The sequence below is a fragment of the Alligator sinensis genome, unplaced genomic scaffold (assembly GCF_000455745.1).
Source record: "Alligator sinensis unplaced genomic scaffold, ASM45574v1 scaffold915_1, whole genome shotgun sequence".
In the NCBI taxonomy this organism is placed as follows: Eukaryota; Metazoa; Chordata; order Crocodylia; family Alligatoridae; genus Alligator; species Alligator sinensis.
The window spans coordinates 211,129-224,202 of NW_005842597.1; the positions used below are offsets into that span (position 1 = coordinate 211,129).

The 13,074-nt window shown below is 40.8% G+C and overlaps 1 protein-coding gene across 1 annotated transcript in view; it reads right to left on the bottom strand.

The window, feature by feature from the left end:
- RELN (reelin) overlaps window positions 1-13,074 on the bottom strand; it is a 479,029-nt gene that overhangs the window by 151,254 nt on the left and 314,701 nt on the right. The window contains exon 21 of the mRNA XM_025214714.1: window positions 1,980-2,172. Coding sequence (XP_025070499.1) covers window positions 1,980-2,172 — 193 coding nt within the window. The remainder of the gene's footprint in view (window positions 1-1,979; window positions 2,173-13,074) is intronic.

Consider the following 13,074-nt stretch of genomic DNA (forward strand, 5'->3'; position numbering starts at 1 on the left):
GTGCTCAGAGTTAAACATTCCTGCTCTAGGCCATATTCTTGATAAGAGCACGGAACTGGCAGTCATGACTCCTCAGTTTTTTCTCCTAGCTCTGCATCTGATTAGCTGTGCAATCTTGAGCAACTCAGTAAAGTTGTACAACAGATATAATACTTGGCTACATTTTAAGTTTGGTGTAAGTGCATAATTTAAAAAAATTAAAACAATGGATATTGGTATTAATTAGTAGAAGTAAAAGCTTGGTCTTATTTTGGTAATGTGTTCTGTGATGAAAAACTAAATTAAGATAAAATTATACTTTATCTGCTTTTCATCTGGCTGTTCTTTATGTAGATTCTAATTCTGCCATAAGATCTGACCAGAGGTTAGGATTCATCTACCTGCAACTTATTACACTATGGGATTTCAGACTGTCAGCTCTTTGAGAGAGGGCCTTGACTTACCTGGAAGGCAGTTAGCATGTCTTGGGAGCTGTATAATTATTAGTAAAAGAACAGCATGTTGCAAGTACTCAAAGTGACCAAGACTATTTGTATAATGAATCTTATAGAAGCTCAACACGTATTCAACACAGCAGTGGAGCCTTGGTGCACCGTGCAACCCTGACCCCTTCTCTGCCATCCATCCTGAGGTGCATGTGCCAAGCAAAATGCCTCCACGTGCCATGCTTTGGCACTTGTGCTGGGTGTTGCCTACCCCTGATCTAGCCATTCAATCTATCCCTTAACGATCTGAAAATACTGAATGCTTGCTGGGAGACTTGGAATACTACTTCTGAAGGGATAGTTTCCTTTCTAGTAATTTTCAAACTTGTCTCTGTCATCTTTTAGAAATGGTCTTAATAGATCTAATCAGTGAGTGAAAAGCAAAAAAACCCTTTCAGACCAATTATCAGACATTTTGACCAATTGTGGTTTTTTTACTGGCTACATTATCTGCTTTAGTCTTTTCTTTTTATCATGGCAACATCTGGTCATGTGAGAAGAATTATTCAACTCCAGGCTCTTCCTTCTGAAATCAATGCTACTGAGATACGATAAAACTCCCGAAATCTAAAAGCAACTGATCTTTCACTAATGATGAGGCCAGTAGTACCTACTCATACAAACCATTTTAGTGCTTTCCAAGCAGTGATGCATCCCTGAAAGAGAAACTGAAATGTTTAAACTTTAAACTACTGCCATTTTTGTACTCTGCTCATCAAATTAAATGTGCCAAGACACAAAATGGCACAGGAAAATGTTTCACTATACATGAAAGGTGCTGGATTGGAGCCCCAGACACTAAAATCCTCCATATGCATCTACATTGCTACGCATCTATGTATTGCTCAGGGCACCAGTACAAGTGTCTCTCCACAAGAAGGAAAAAGGGACAAGAGATTCTCTCCCTTGGCTAGTAAAACTTTGGCTTCTCTTCTGAGACAGGCAGTGAGGATGCAAATTACAGGCAAATGTGATATTCACACCTGTATAGTAGAATAAGACTGAGATAATCAAATCACATAAGCAAATAACAGACTTGAGACCATGGTAAGTGTTAGTGAAAGGCTCCCTGCACTGGGTTTGAATCAGTGATGAGAGGTGAAAGACTCCATATTACCAATCTCCTGGAGGAACATACTTTTCATCTACAAAATGACTGAGTATGCAGGAAACTATGTTTCAGTAAAGAAATGTATCTTACTCATAGAAAGAAAGAAAGTAGCAGAGGAAAGGTCTGAACTTCCACACCGTAAGTGTTTATTGTATCCTCACCAGTTAATTTCTTTCTAGTTAAATCAATTTCTTCTATAACTTTGTATTTCAGACCCTCATATAATTTCTTGGAAGTACTATGCATTGAAGTTAAAAGAGTTCCAGTTGTTGTTCAGAACTTAAAAAAACTGTAGCTTGAGATTTTTGATGCCACAAACATGACCCATGCCACAAAGATGATATCTGGGTGGGTGGATGTCACTGAACACAAACTAGCCTTACCTCTTGAACAAGGTGCCAAGTAAGGCCATGGTTGGTGGAATACTCCAATTTCACCTGGTTGTCCATATGAGGAGTAAACTGCTGGCCACAGCCCATCACCAAGTTGAACTGTATCATGTATGATGCTCCAATTTGCATAGACTGTGTTTCAACATAACGCATGCTGGAAGCTAATTTAGAATCTCCTGTAAAACTGAGAGGCACAGGGGGAGAATCAGAATGCATACTTTAAAAAACTCAGACAGTAGCTTATGAAGAACTGCAGTACAACCAGAACATTGCTTATACAAGCATTTTCATTCTGCAAACCATCACATGAGGAAGAGACCTGACCTGGGACCACTCTACATCAGTCAATCCTGGGGGCTAACAAGAAAGCATTCTTCAGCTCCAGTTTGAGAGCCACTAAGCTATAATGTGAGTTATTATTCTACATGGTATTACAGTATCCCCTAGGAACCTGGATCAAGGATCTGTTATTGTACAAAGGAACAAAAAAAAATCCATGTTCCAGACAGTTCCTTGTAGTTGTAATTTCATTCATATATTGGGCAGTGAAGGTGATAAAACAGAATTTGGTTCATGCTGCATAGATTTTCTAGTTACAAGGACTTTCAGGGGATTGCCTCTGGACTCATCCCCTTATGACAAAGGTACAATCTCTTCTTTGCTATGCAGTCCAAAATGAACGCAGTAGGTTGGGGGGATGACCTCCTCAGCAGCTCAGAGGCTGAGAGAGATCTTGGAATCATTGTTGACTCCAAGATGAACATGATCCGGCAGTGCAACAAGGCCATCAACAAGCCCAATCGCACCTTATTGTGTATTAGCAGATGTATGGCTAACAGTTCAAGAGAGGTGATGCTCCCCCTCTATGTGGCATTGGTCAGGCCACAGTTGGAGCACCGTGTCCAGTTTTGGGCACCGTACTTCAAGGGGGACACGGAGAATCTGGAGAGGGCTCAGATGAGGGTCACTTGCATGATTAGTGGCCTCCGTGAAAGACCCTATGAGGGGAGGTTGAGGGATCTGGATCTCTTCAGCCTTCACAAGAGATGTCTGAGGGTAGACCTTGTAGCCACCTATAAGTTTATCAAGGGAAGACAACAGGGAATTGGTGATGTGCAATTACCAGAGCACCCCTAGGAGTAACTAGGAATAATGGGTGCAAACTAGTGGAGAGTAGATTTAGGTTAGACATTAGGAAGACATTTTTTACAGTAAGGGTGGCCAGAATCTGGAACGGGCTTCCAAGAGAGGTGGTACTATCACCTAACTTGGAGGTCTTCAAGAGGAGGCTTGATAGTCACCTGGCTGGGGTCATCTGACCTCAGTCCTCTTTCCTGCCAGGGGCAGGCGGTCAGACACGATGATCCATTGTGGGCCCTTCCAACTCTACAATTTATGAATCTATGAAAAATGTGTTCAGCTCTTGGACCTTTTAAATATTGTGATAATCTGATTAAGATAGCTTATATAAACCAAAATAACATGCTTAGTTAGTGAATGTTGTTAGTGTTCACAAGAGACATGCTCCTTTCAGCCTCAGCATTTTGCAAGTCTGAATCCTCAGGATATAAACAATTTGGGACTAGGATCATGTTTTAAAAAAAAAAAAGAAAACTATCTGAAAAAGCTACTGAGATATACCCATGTAACAGTAATAATTGAGAAGACAGCAATCTAATTATTGACAGCTACTAGAGTAAGACCCCTATTTGGAAGAATTTTCAAAAAAACTGGAGAAGGAAAGGAGAGAGTGGTGTTCTAACAGACAGTACATGTTATAGGCAAGCACATATACCAGACTGAAGGTTAGAAAGCCACAAAATGCAACTCAGAAGCTGAGACAGGAAAAAGACAACTGCATCTGATCAGCTGGTGGGCCAGTGACAGAGAAAGCGTACGAGCACTCTACAAAAGATAAAGAAACAAAAAGAAAGAAATATGAAAAGAAGCAGAGTGCTCCTTTACCTCTTTTATTAATAAGATATGCGCTATTTTTTATTCATTGCATAAAGAGAAACATTAAATATTTAGGTCAGTTTTTACTGCCTTCTCAATAGCTTTTCATTCCATGTGAAAATATGATATAATGTTCCATAACACAATTGGAACTGTTTCTCATCTCTAATTTAGAGCTTAAATTATGTGAGGTCTTCTGTCCATATTTTGTTCTTACAATAATATTAAGCTCTTGTATACCCTTTTTTTATATGAAGTCCAAGGTCACAGAGTGAGTCAGGGGCAAATATTGGGGTTAGAACACAAGGTTTCTTAGTTCTTAGCCTCCAATTTAATTCACAAACCTAGGATGCCTTCTGTAGTTCCCTTTCCTCAGACATCATTATGCCACAAATGCCATCTACCTTAGAGCTTTAGAAGAAGATACCGAAAGCTGACATTAGTTTTTTGTTAGTATCGAATTGGTTTGCTGTTGCTATCTGGTATAAACTTAAGCTTCAGGCTTCTGTTTACTCTTTGACCTTTCTCTTCTGTTGCTTCATTTCCTAAAGCAAGTTCCTTTTTATCCTGTCATATAAAACCATCTAGTCTGTGTAGATCATCATCCAGGAACTGACAGGAGGTCTGGCTTAACTGGGTGTTCAGCACAGGGTATTTTCATAGAGCAATGATCCAGGAAATAGGAGACTATGATCTTGAAAAAAATGAATTTCAGTTTCTGAATCCACTGATATTTTGTTTCCTTAACAGGACAGACTATTATTTTCAGTTATTGCTTTTGATATCTGTAGTGCTGTAGTATTTGATAGTAATTGTGATATCAGGATAGGTGACATACTACACACTGCTGACAGACTAAATGAGAGTCTTCAATTTTTAGAATGGAATGCATCGCTTAAGAATGTCCTGGGATACTACCTGGCCACGTCTACACAAGCTGCTACTGCGCAGTGGTTATTGTGCATTTATTTAGTACTTGTTTATATATTTATTGTATAAAAAAGTACTAACTAAATGTGCAGTAACCTGAGTTACTCTACAGTAGCACCAGCAAATGCCTCTTCTGCGATGCTACTGTGCAGTAGCCTAATACTACTGCGCAGTAGTGTCACGTCACAGTTTTTGCCATGTGATGCTATTGCGCCATAGTACTGGGCTACTGCACAGTCAGTATTTCGCGTAGATGTGGCCCCTGAATTTCTCTTCATACTTTCCCATATGTTTTCAAAATGACATGTGCCTCTGAGAATTTAAAAGTTAAAGCACATGTTGGATTGGTTGGACATGATTTTAATTCTCTCTATGCAGCTAGAAGCTTCATGGCTGGCATGGGAAATCAAAGCTTTAGCTATCACATTCTGGGAAATTTGTGCCAGTACATCATGCCAATCAGTGCTGTGGGTTAAAATTAATTACTGTGATTTGCCAAATCATATTAAATCACAGGAAAACATTTTGGGCAATAAATCAGGATCAGATAAGTTCAATTGAACAAAAAAGAAGTTGAAAATAGTTAGCCTGATTGGGTGCATCTACACGTGTGCTTTATTGTGGAGTAGACAAATTAGCTCCCCAGTAATGTGTCACTGGTCGCATCTACATGAGACGCTGACTGCACAGTCGTTACTGCGCAGTCCTTTACTATTTGTATAAACAAGTAGTAAATTACTGTACAGTAACCAGAGTTACTGTGCAGCAGCATCACCAAACGGCATTTTCATGATGCTGACTGTGCAGTAGCCTGAGACTACAGTGCAATAGCATCACATCATGCTTCCTGCTACACACTGCTACTGTGCTACTGCACAGCCAGTGTCTCATGTAGACATGGCCACTGTCTACTCGTGCACTGGTATTATGGAACAGTAAATTAATTAGCTCCACCATAAGACAGTACTTTCTCTGACAGCAATGTCTTATGGCGGAGTAATTAATTGCAATGAAATGCACATGTGGATGGTGACCATAAGCATTAATTGTGCCTGGTCAGCCCAGGTAGCAGGAGACTAGACTCCTGCCTGCCACCCAGCCACATGGCTCCACACTTCTGGCACTCTCGTACCCCAGCCAGCCCCTCTGCTGCCCAACACCACCACCGGGAGCCCAGGGCTGACCCCCAGCCCTGCTGCCAGCCTGGGCCTGTTCTGCCCTGGCTCAAATTGTAGCTGTCTCAGGTGCATACATAGACACTGCATCTGGGAGCAGTGTACTCCAGATCAAACAGCTCTGGAGTTTCTCACTTCACATTAATTGCACATATGGATGCACCCATTAAGTATTAGCCAGGAAATCCTGCTTTCCAGAACTGAGGAGTGGAAATCTCTTACTCCTAGAATTAGAAATGATGGTCTGTTCTTCAACCTAAGTGGGAACATGGGTGAACTATTTCAGGACTCATACTCACACTTTAGCATAACCTCTGCTCCCAACAGAAACTTTCCCTTTTCATTAATGGTGGTATATAGGCCCCAAAAAATCTTATAAGGAAACCTTGTTTTTTCTAGATGGCATTAAAAATCTTTAAAAAAATAGTTCCAATTTATTATTAGTTTTCTATTTAGTATAGTATCTAAGCATAAGACACTTTTATATATTATCTATATAATACTATACATATTATACATATCATACATACACACACACACACTATATGTAAATGTATAGTATATGGACATAGCACACATAAGTATATATATATCATTATATATAAATATAGTGATATAATGGTAGAAAAATAATTATAAGATAAAGGAAAAGTTTAACATTTAACACAGGTCAAAATTGATAGAATTTTTGAAAAATGAAAAAAACCCCCATAATGCTAATTTAGCACTAAGATACAACTGCTAGGCATCATTAATCTCAAATTCAAAATGAAGTCTCTTACAGGTGAGGAGGCTAGTCTATGATGTTCCAAGAGAGATTTTTTTCACTCAGAGGCAGTTGCACTATGGATTAATGGAGTCCTTTATAATTTACAAATTGCCCCTAGCAATGTAGCATTAAAAGTATGAGATTTTACTCTCCCACTTCATTCTTCCTACTTTTCTGCTAATATTTGCATAGGGAAACATGAAACTAGAATAGATTAGGAGATGTTTGAGAATGACTGGCTAACGTACCTGATAAAACTAATTAATCAAAAGTTATCTGGGTATACCAGAACAGAAGGTGTTTGGTTTCTTTTTTTTATTAATATTTAGCTGCAAACTGATATCTAGCTATGCATATAATTAGAAATGAACAAGCATAGAAATACACAATGCCCGTAGGTACCCTTGAAATAATCACTTTACCTGCAAGCTCTATGAACTAACTGGTACTTCTGGGAATGATATCACAGTGAATGCCAGCCAGTCACTGTATTTGTAAGCTGTAATGGGATTCCTTCATTTATTTCACTTTCAAGGCCAGGGCTTTCAGGAATAAATAAAAGCCACATGGATAAAACTGACTTGTAATGCTGTATTGACCTGGAATAACAACACGATAGCCAGAGTCCAAGCACTCAGAGTGGGGCCAATCCTGTTGAAGGTATTATACCGGGAGACACTGTCCCACTGAAGACACCTGTTGCATTATTTTGTATCTCAATAGGTCTGATACATTTAGATAATCCATAAACATAATATATTTTAATTATTTTTATTTCATGGAACACTATCTCATGTGCAGCAAATTGTTCTTAAAAGGAAAAGAAAATCAAATAAAACACATGCAAATTTCAACAATGTATTAAGGAATCAGGGCATAAAGATTTATCCCGTGAAATTTACTCTTTACTTGTAGTTCATAGCTTACTGTGTGTTAGCCTAAAAACACTGCAGTAGCGTGCTGGTCAAAAACCATGCTAATAAGTTACTGTGCAGTGTTATTAGGCTACTGTGCAGTAACCATCACAAAAAACAGTGTGTGCTCATGCTACCATGCAGTAAATGTACTTACTATACTTTCAGCTAATACTTCATTAATGATGTACTAAACTAAATGTGCAGTAACTATGTATTAATGAAAGTGTACCTGCGCCCACTGAGTCTGACTTACTGTCTCTCTCTCAGGCTGTTCAAGGGCTAGTGAAGCTATAACCTGTCCATTACACTGTAGTAAATTGTAATATCATCTGGCCCAATGTAACTTGTTCACATACAAGTAATTTATTTGCAGCTAGGTAAGCATCCCAGAGAAAAGGTTTCATGTATTTTACATTAAGGTGGACAGTTAAATCCTCTTAGACAGATGTGAATACTGCAGTTTCATACCATGCTCCCATAATAATGCAAACAAAATTGGACCAAATAAGGCTTGCATATGACAGTTGTGGAAAAGAAGTGGCATGCTCCATTGTCTTTGAACTGGAATCTCACTGCCCTCAAAGAAGGTCCTGGACGTCTTTCATGTGTTGAATCTGCTTACTATTTGACACAAATATTACATTCTGATTGTCACAGAAAATCATTTGGTTGTTTTGGTTATATACAACTATAAAACCCTCAAAAGAAATATAATGTATGTGCACGATGACCGATGAAACCCATTTAAAAAAATATATTTGGAATTCTTAGAAAAACTTTCCCAAAACTTTAAGCAGAAATAGTCCAGGATTTGCAGATTCTGCACTTGAAATGAAGGTCTCACAGACAATTAGAGGCAATCTTTTCTCCACAGAAAATGTGCTTTAGGATGACATGCTGTAAAATGATTTATAGCATATTGACTATAGTTTTTCTAATGAAAAAGCAATTGTCAGACTTTTCTCAGGAGAACACTCTCTGTGCTACCATAACCTGCACTCATAGAAAGTCATGACTTCGAAAATGAGAACCAAATGGACTCACAGCTGGGAAAAGCCAACAATAATTAATTTAACTACCAGCCATTTGTACAGATCTGGTATAAGTTAAAAAATTTCCCTTGAGAGAAACAAGGTCAGTGAAGGGTATAGTTCATGTCTTACAGCAAGCCTGAAGAGTACTTAAGCAACATTACAATACAGGTATTCCACTGGTTTTACTTGCTGATTTGGTGTAAGAAAGGATTAACATTTTTATAAGTACAAAACACTCATGAGTTGTTTGTAAATGGGACTCTGAACTCTATTAAACCTTTTTAAAATTTGTATTCAGAAGAAAATAAAACAGAACTTTTGCTTTCCCATCTAATCTTGAAAGACAATATATTATGTTAGTTTTACAGTAACAGAGGGGAAACAATGTCATTAAAGGGCTTTCATTCTAGCGCTTTGATTAAGAAGATGCAAACAGTTTGAGCCCTGCCATGTTGTTTCATTTTAATGAGCAGTGAGTACTTTCCTTGTCCTTATTAAAGTAGTTAATGCTGTTTCTACAGCCTCATTATCACTGCCAGAGCACATTCTGTGTTGTTTCCTCAGTCAAGTCAACTCCTTTTAGTTTGAGGGATGATCAGAAAGTCAAATCAGATTGCTCCAGTGTACTTGTTAATAAAACTCCTATGGTGCTGTTCTAGGTGCCCATGGGGATTCTACAATTATTTATATTTCCTTAAGGTTTTCTAATTACTACAATTGTCCTGTCTCAGACTAAACGTATTTATACCAGTTAAAGCCACAGTAGATTAAAACTTTTTATCACACTAAGATGAAACTGTTGTTTGGGTTTTGATCAAGGCACAGAAATTAAATTGCTGTTATCTTATATTAACCTGTTATATTAAAAAAGGTCAAAACTTTATTTCTGTGGATAGATATCACCTATTTACAAAAAAGAAATGATTCTTGTGCAGTGCTAAAATGTGCCATACAATTTAATTTAAAAGTGTATGTAAAAAGCCACTCAGTTCAAATCAAATGATTCCCTTTAAGTCCCATTGCTATTAATTAGAATTGTCCCATCCATATATCTAGGTTGGGCCATACTAACAGAGGTGACAAAGTTCATACCAGGATCTTGAGGCTGCAAATTACTCCAAAATGGAAGTAACAGTTGAAAACTCAAATTGGAACTCTGTTCCATGCCATCTGCACCTGAGCACGACACCCACCCAGAGCTGCACTGAAAAGCTGCTGCAGGGCTTTTGGGTATCAGTGTATGCTTCACAGGGTTTCTAGGAGAGAAGCAGAGACAGCAGCTAAATAGATGATGGAATAAACGCTTGTAATTTACTTTATTTACTCCACATGTAAATAAAGTAAGATATAAGAGAAAAGATTAAGTCTGTTTACTACTTGATAATTTCTCTTATATCCTGTTTTATTTACACTGGGGGTTTAACACAAGCCCCCATTCCATTTGCTGTTTAGCTCTCCTGTGCAAGCTTCTCTCCCAGAGATTTGTGGTACCAGAAAGCTTTTCTAAATCCATCCCAAATACGTAGTTGGTACCAAAAAAAAAAAAAAAAGATATAACCTGTAAAATCTCTTGCCTCCACAATTAACTTCTTCATGAGAAAAGCTGTTTCTTGCTTTGTCATTGGAAAGTGCATCGCACATTTGGGGAATCTCTCCCAGGTGAATGAATGTGTGTATACTGTCCCCTAGCTGAACTCCTCCCCTGGACCAGAAGTGGAGCTGGAAAGGCTCCCATGCCTTCCTGCAACCATGGTCACAGCAGTCTGGAGAAGGCAGGGGAAGCTGCTTCCATGCCTGCTGAAGATCAAAAGTGAGGAAGCAGCAGCCACCACTCCCTGCCTCTCTCCCAAACCAGGTAGTTCTCAGTTTGGAGAGGAGGGGCTTTGCCAGCTCCCTCTGAATCTCCTCTGCACTCCCCTCACCCTTGCCACCCAGTTATGTGATAGGGGCAGTGATTTAAAAACTGGGGTGGGGGGGTGGGACCACGCTCCAGGAAAGCCTCCTCAACTCCTGGACCTGGGCCTGCTAGCTTTTAAATTGCTGTCTATGGTACACAGCTAGGCAGTGCAGGTAACAAGGGAAAGCTGGAGGGCCTGGGAGCAGGCTTGGGGAGGCTCTCCTCAGAGTAGCAGGGCAAAGCACCTGCCCTCTCCTCACAGTGGAGTCCCAGGTTTTGGAGCAGGCTCAGTCTGTTCAGCTCCTGAGCACTAGAAGCAAAGTGGATTGAGATCAGACCAAGCAGAAAGCCTCAGGCACCTGGAGCTGGGTGAAGAGAACAGAACTGCCTTCTTCCTGCTTCTCACTCCACAGTCCAAGAAGCAAGAAGCAGCAGGGGGCTGCTGCTCCCTCCATTCTGCTCCCTGAGACTGAGAGCAGAGCTCAGTCTTCTTGGTCTGAGCTCATGCCTCTTGGCTTCTGGGGTCCCCAGTCTGGGGAATGGGCAGTAAACTTTGTTCCACTGCTCCTCTCCTTCTGGACCAGTCTTCGAGGGCAACAGAGCAGCGGAGCAAAACCCCCACCCCATTCCCCAAGCCAGACAGTATCAGGTTTGGGGAAGAGGCAGGGAGCAGCAGTGGCTGTTCCTCTCCCCTCCCAACCTGGTCTGGGAGGGGAGAAGAGCAGTCACTGCTGCTCCCTGCCTCTTCCCCAAACTGGACACTGCCTGGCTTAATGAAAGGGCTGGGGGCTTTGCATCACTACTCCCTCTGCTCCACTCTCAGGCTAGGGACAGACATTACACATAAACTGGTTGAAGTGATCAGAAACTGGTTTAAACCTGTAACAGAATCAGTGCACATAAACCAGTTTCAAAATGGTTGAAACTTGTTTAAGATAAACCTGGTTGGATGTAGTATCAGACTTAACTGATTTGGGTCAAACTGGTTTATGCAATGTCTGTCCCAGACCCCTTCCAGGTTCAAATTAAACGAGAATCCCCCAGCATCCCAGATGCTTTGCAGGCCTGGGTGGGATTGTCTGCTCCAGAGAGCAGAGCTGCCCCTGCCCCTCTGCTTCCTAGCCGAAGCTCCAGAAGAGACTGCAGGCACAACAGTCTGCCTTGCTTCCTCCTGCCCACCCCCACCTTCACTGCTTACTACTCAAGCAGGGACCCCTCCTCCGCATCTCCCACAGCATGGACCCCAGCCCCACAGGCCCTAGGCATGTGGTATGCTAGCTAATGCTGAGAGGTGTTTGTTTGCGTGTATCTTCAATTTCACTGGTACAAGAAGACAGAACAGTGTCTGCTTAGGGCTTTTTGGAGCTAATCAACAGGTCAGCTGGTAATGTCCCTCTGTTTCTTCCTTGGAAAAAGCTGTTTAAGAAGAGCTTGAACTAATGAGAGAGGCCTTTGTTTTGTTGATGGGCCAATAAACAGTTATCATCTCCCTGCTGGCTCCCTCACCTGTCAGGTTTGCTGCAGACAGTATGAAGAAGCAGGGCGAGGGAGACTGAAAAGCTCAGTATCATCTGACGAAGGGACTTTGATCTTGAAAGCTTGCAGAAAAGGATACATTTCTTGCCATTTTCCAGTTGGTCTAATAAAAGGTATCATTTTGGAACCAAGAGTTCTAGTTTTTTGTATGTCTTTTTGTCTCAGAACAAGATGGCTACCAAGTACATCCCTGAAACATGGAAGATGCCTAATTTTAGCTGATTTGGGATTTTAAACTTCATTGCAGAACAACAAGTAAGTTTTTTTTTACCTCCCTGGCTGCCATCTGACACCTCTAGGGAAGGAATTCTACCTGATCAACATATCAAAGAGCTACTCAACACAGCTCATAAAGACACTCTCATGGACCCAGAGGGACAGACGTCCATCTTCAGCTCCTCTGTGCAAAACTGAAGTTTATTTCCTACCTATGGGGACTTTTTATCATCTTGTACCATCTACACTTTTCCAAGAGCCTGACGAAGGGACTTTGAACCCCAAAAGCTTGCAGAAAAGGACAATTTTCTTGCTATTTTCCAGTTGGTCTAGTAAAAGGTATCATTTTGGAACCAAGAGTTCTAGTTTTTTGTATGTCTAAACATCAACATATGCATGCACTGCACCCTCTTCCTCCACCCCACCCCTTTGCCTCAGAGTGCTAGCTGGGGTCTGGAAACAGTCCCGCCCCTTGAGCAATGAGCGGGGAAAAGACTAGGACAGTGCAGGCAGGGTGAGGGTTTATAGCCCTCCCTAATCAGAGGTCCTGCTCCCCTCAGCTCAACACTATGGAAGGGCAGGGAAGGCTGCTTTAGTGCCCCCCAGCTTCTAGCCTAAGACACTGCAGGCATGTGCCTGCATTTCTTCAGTCCAGA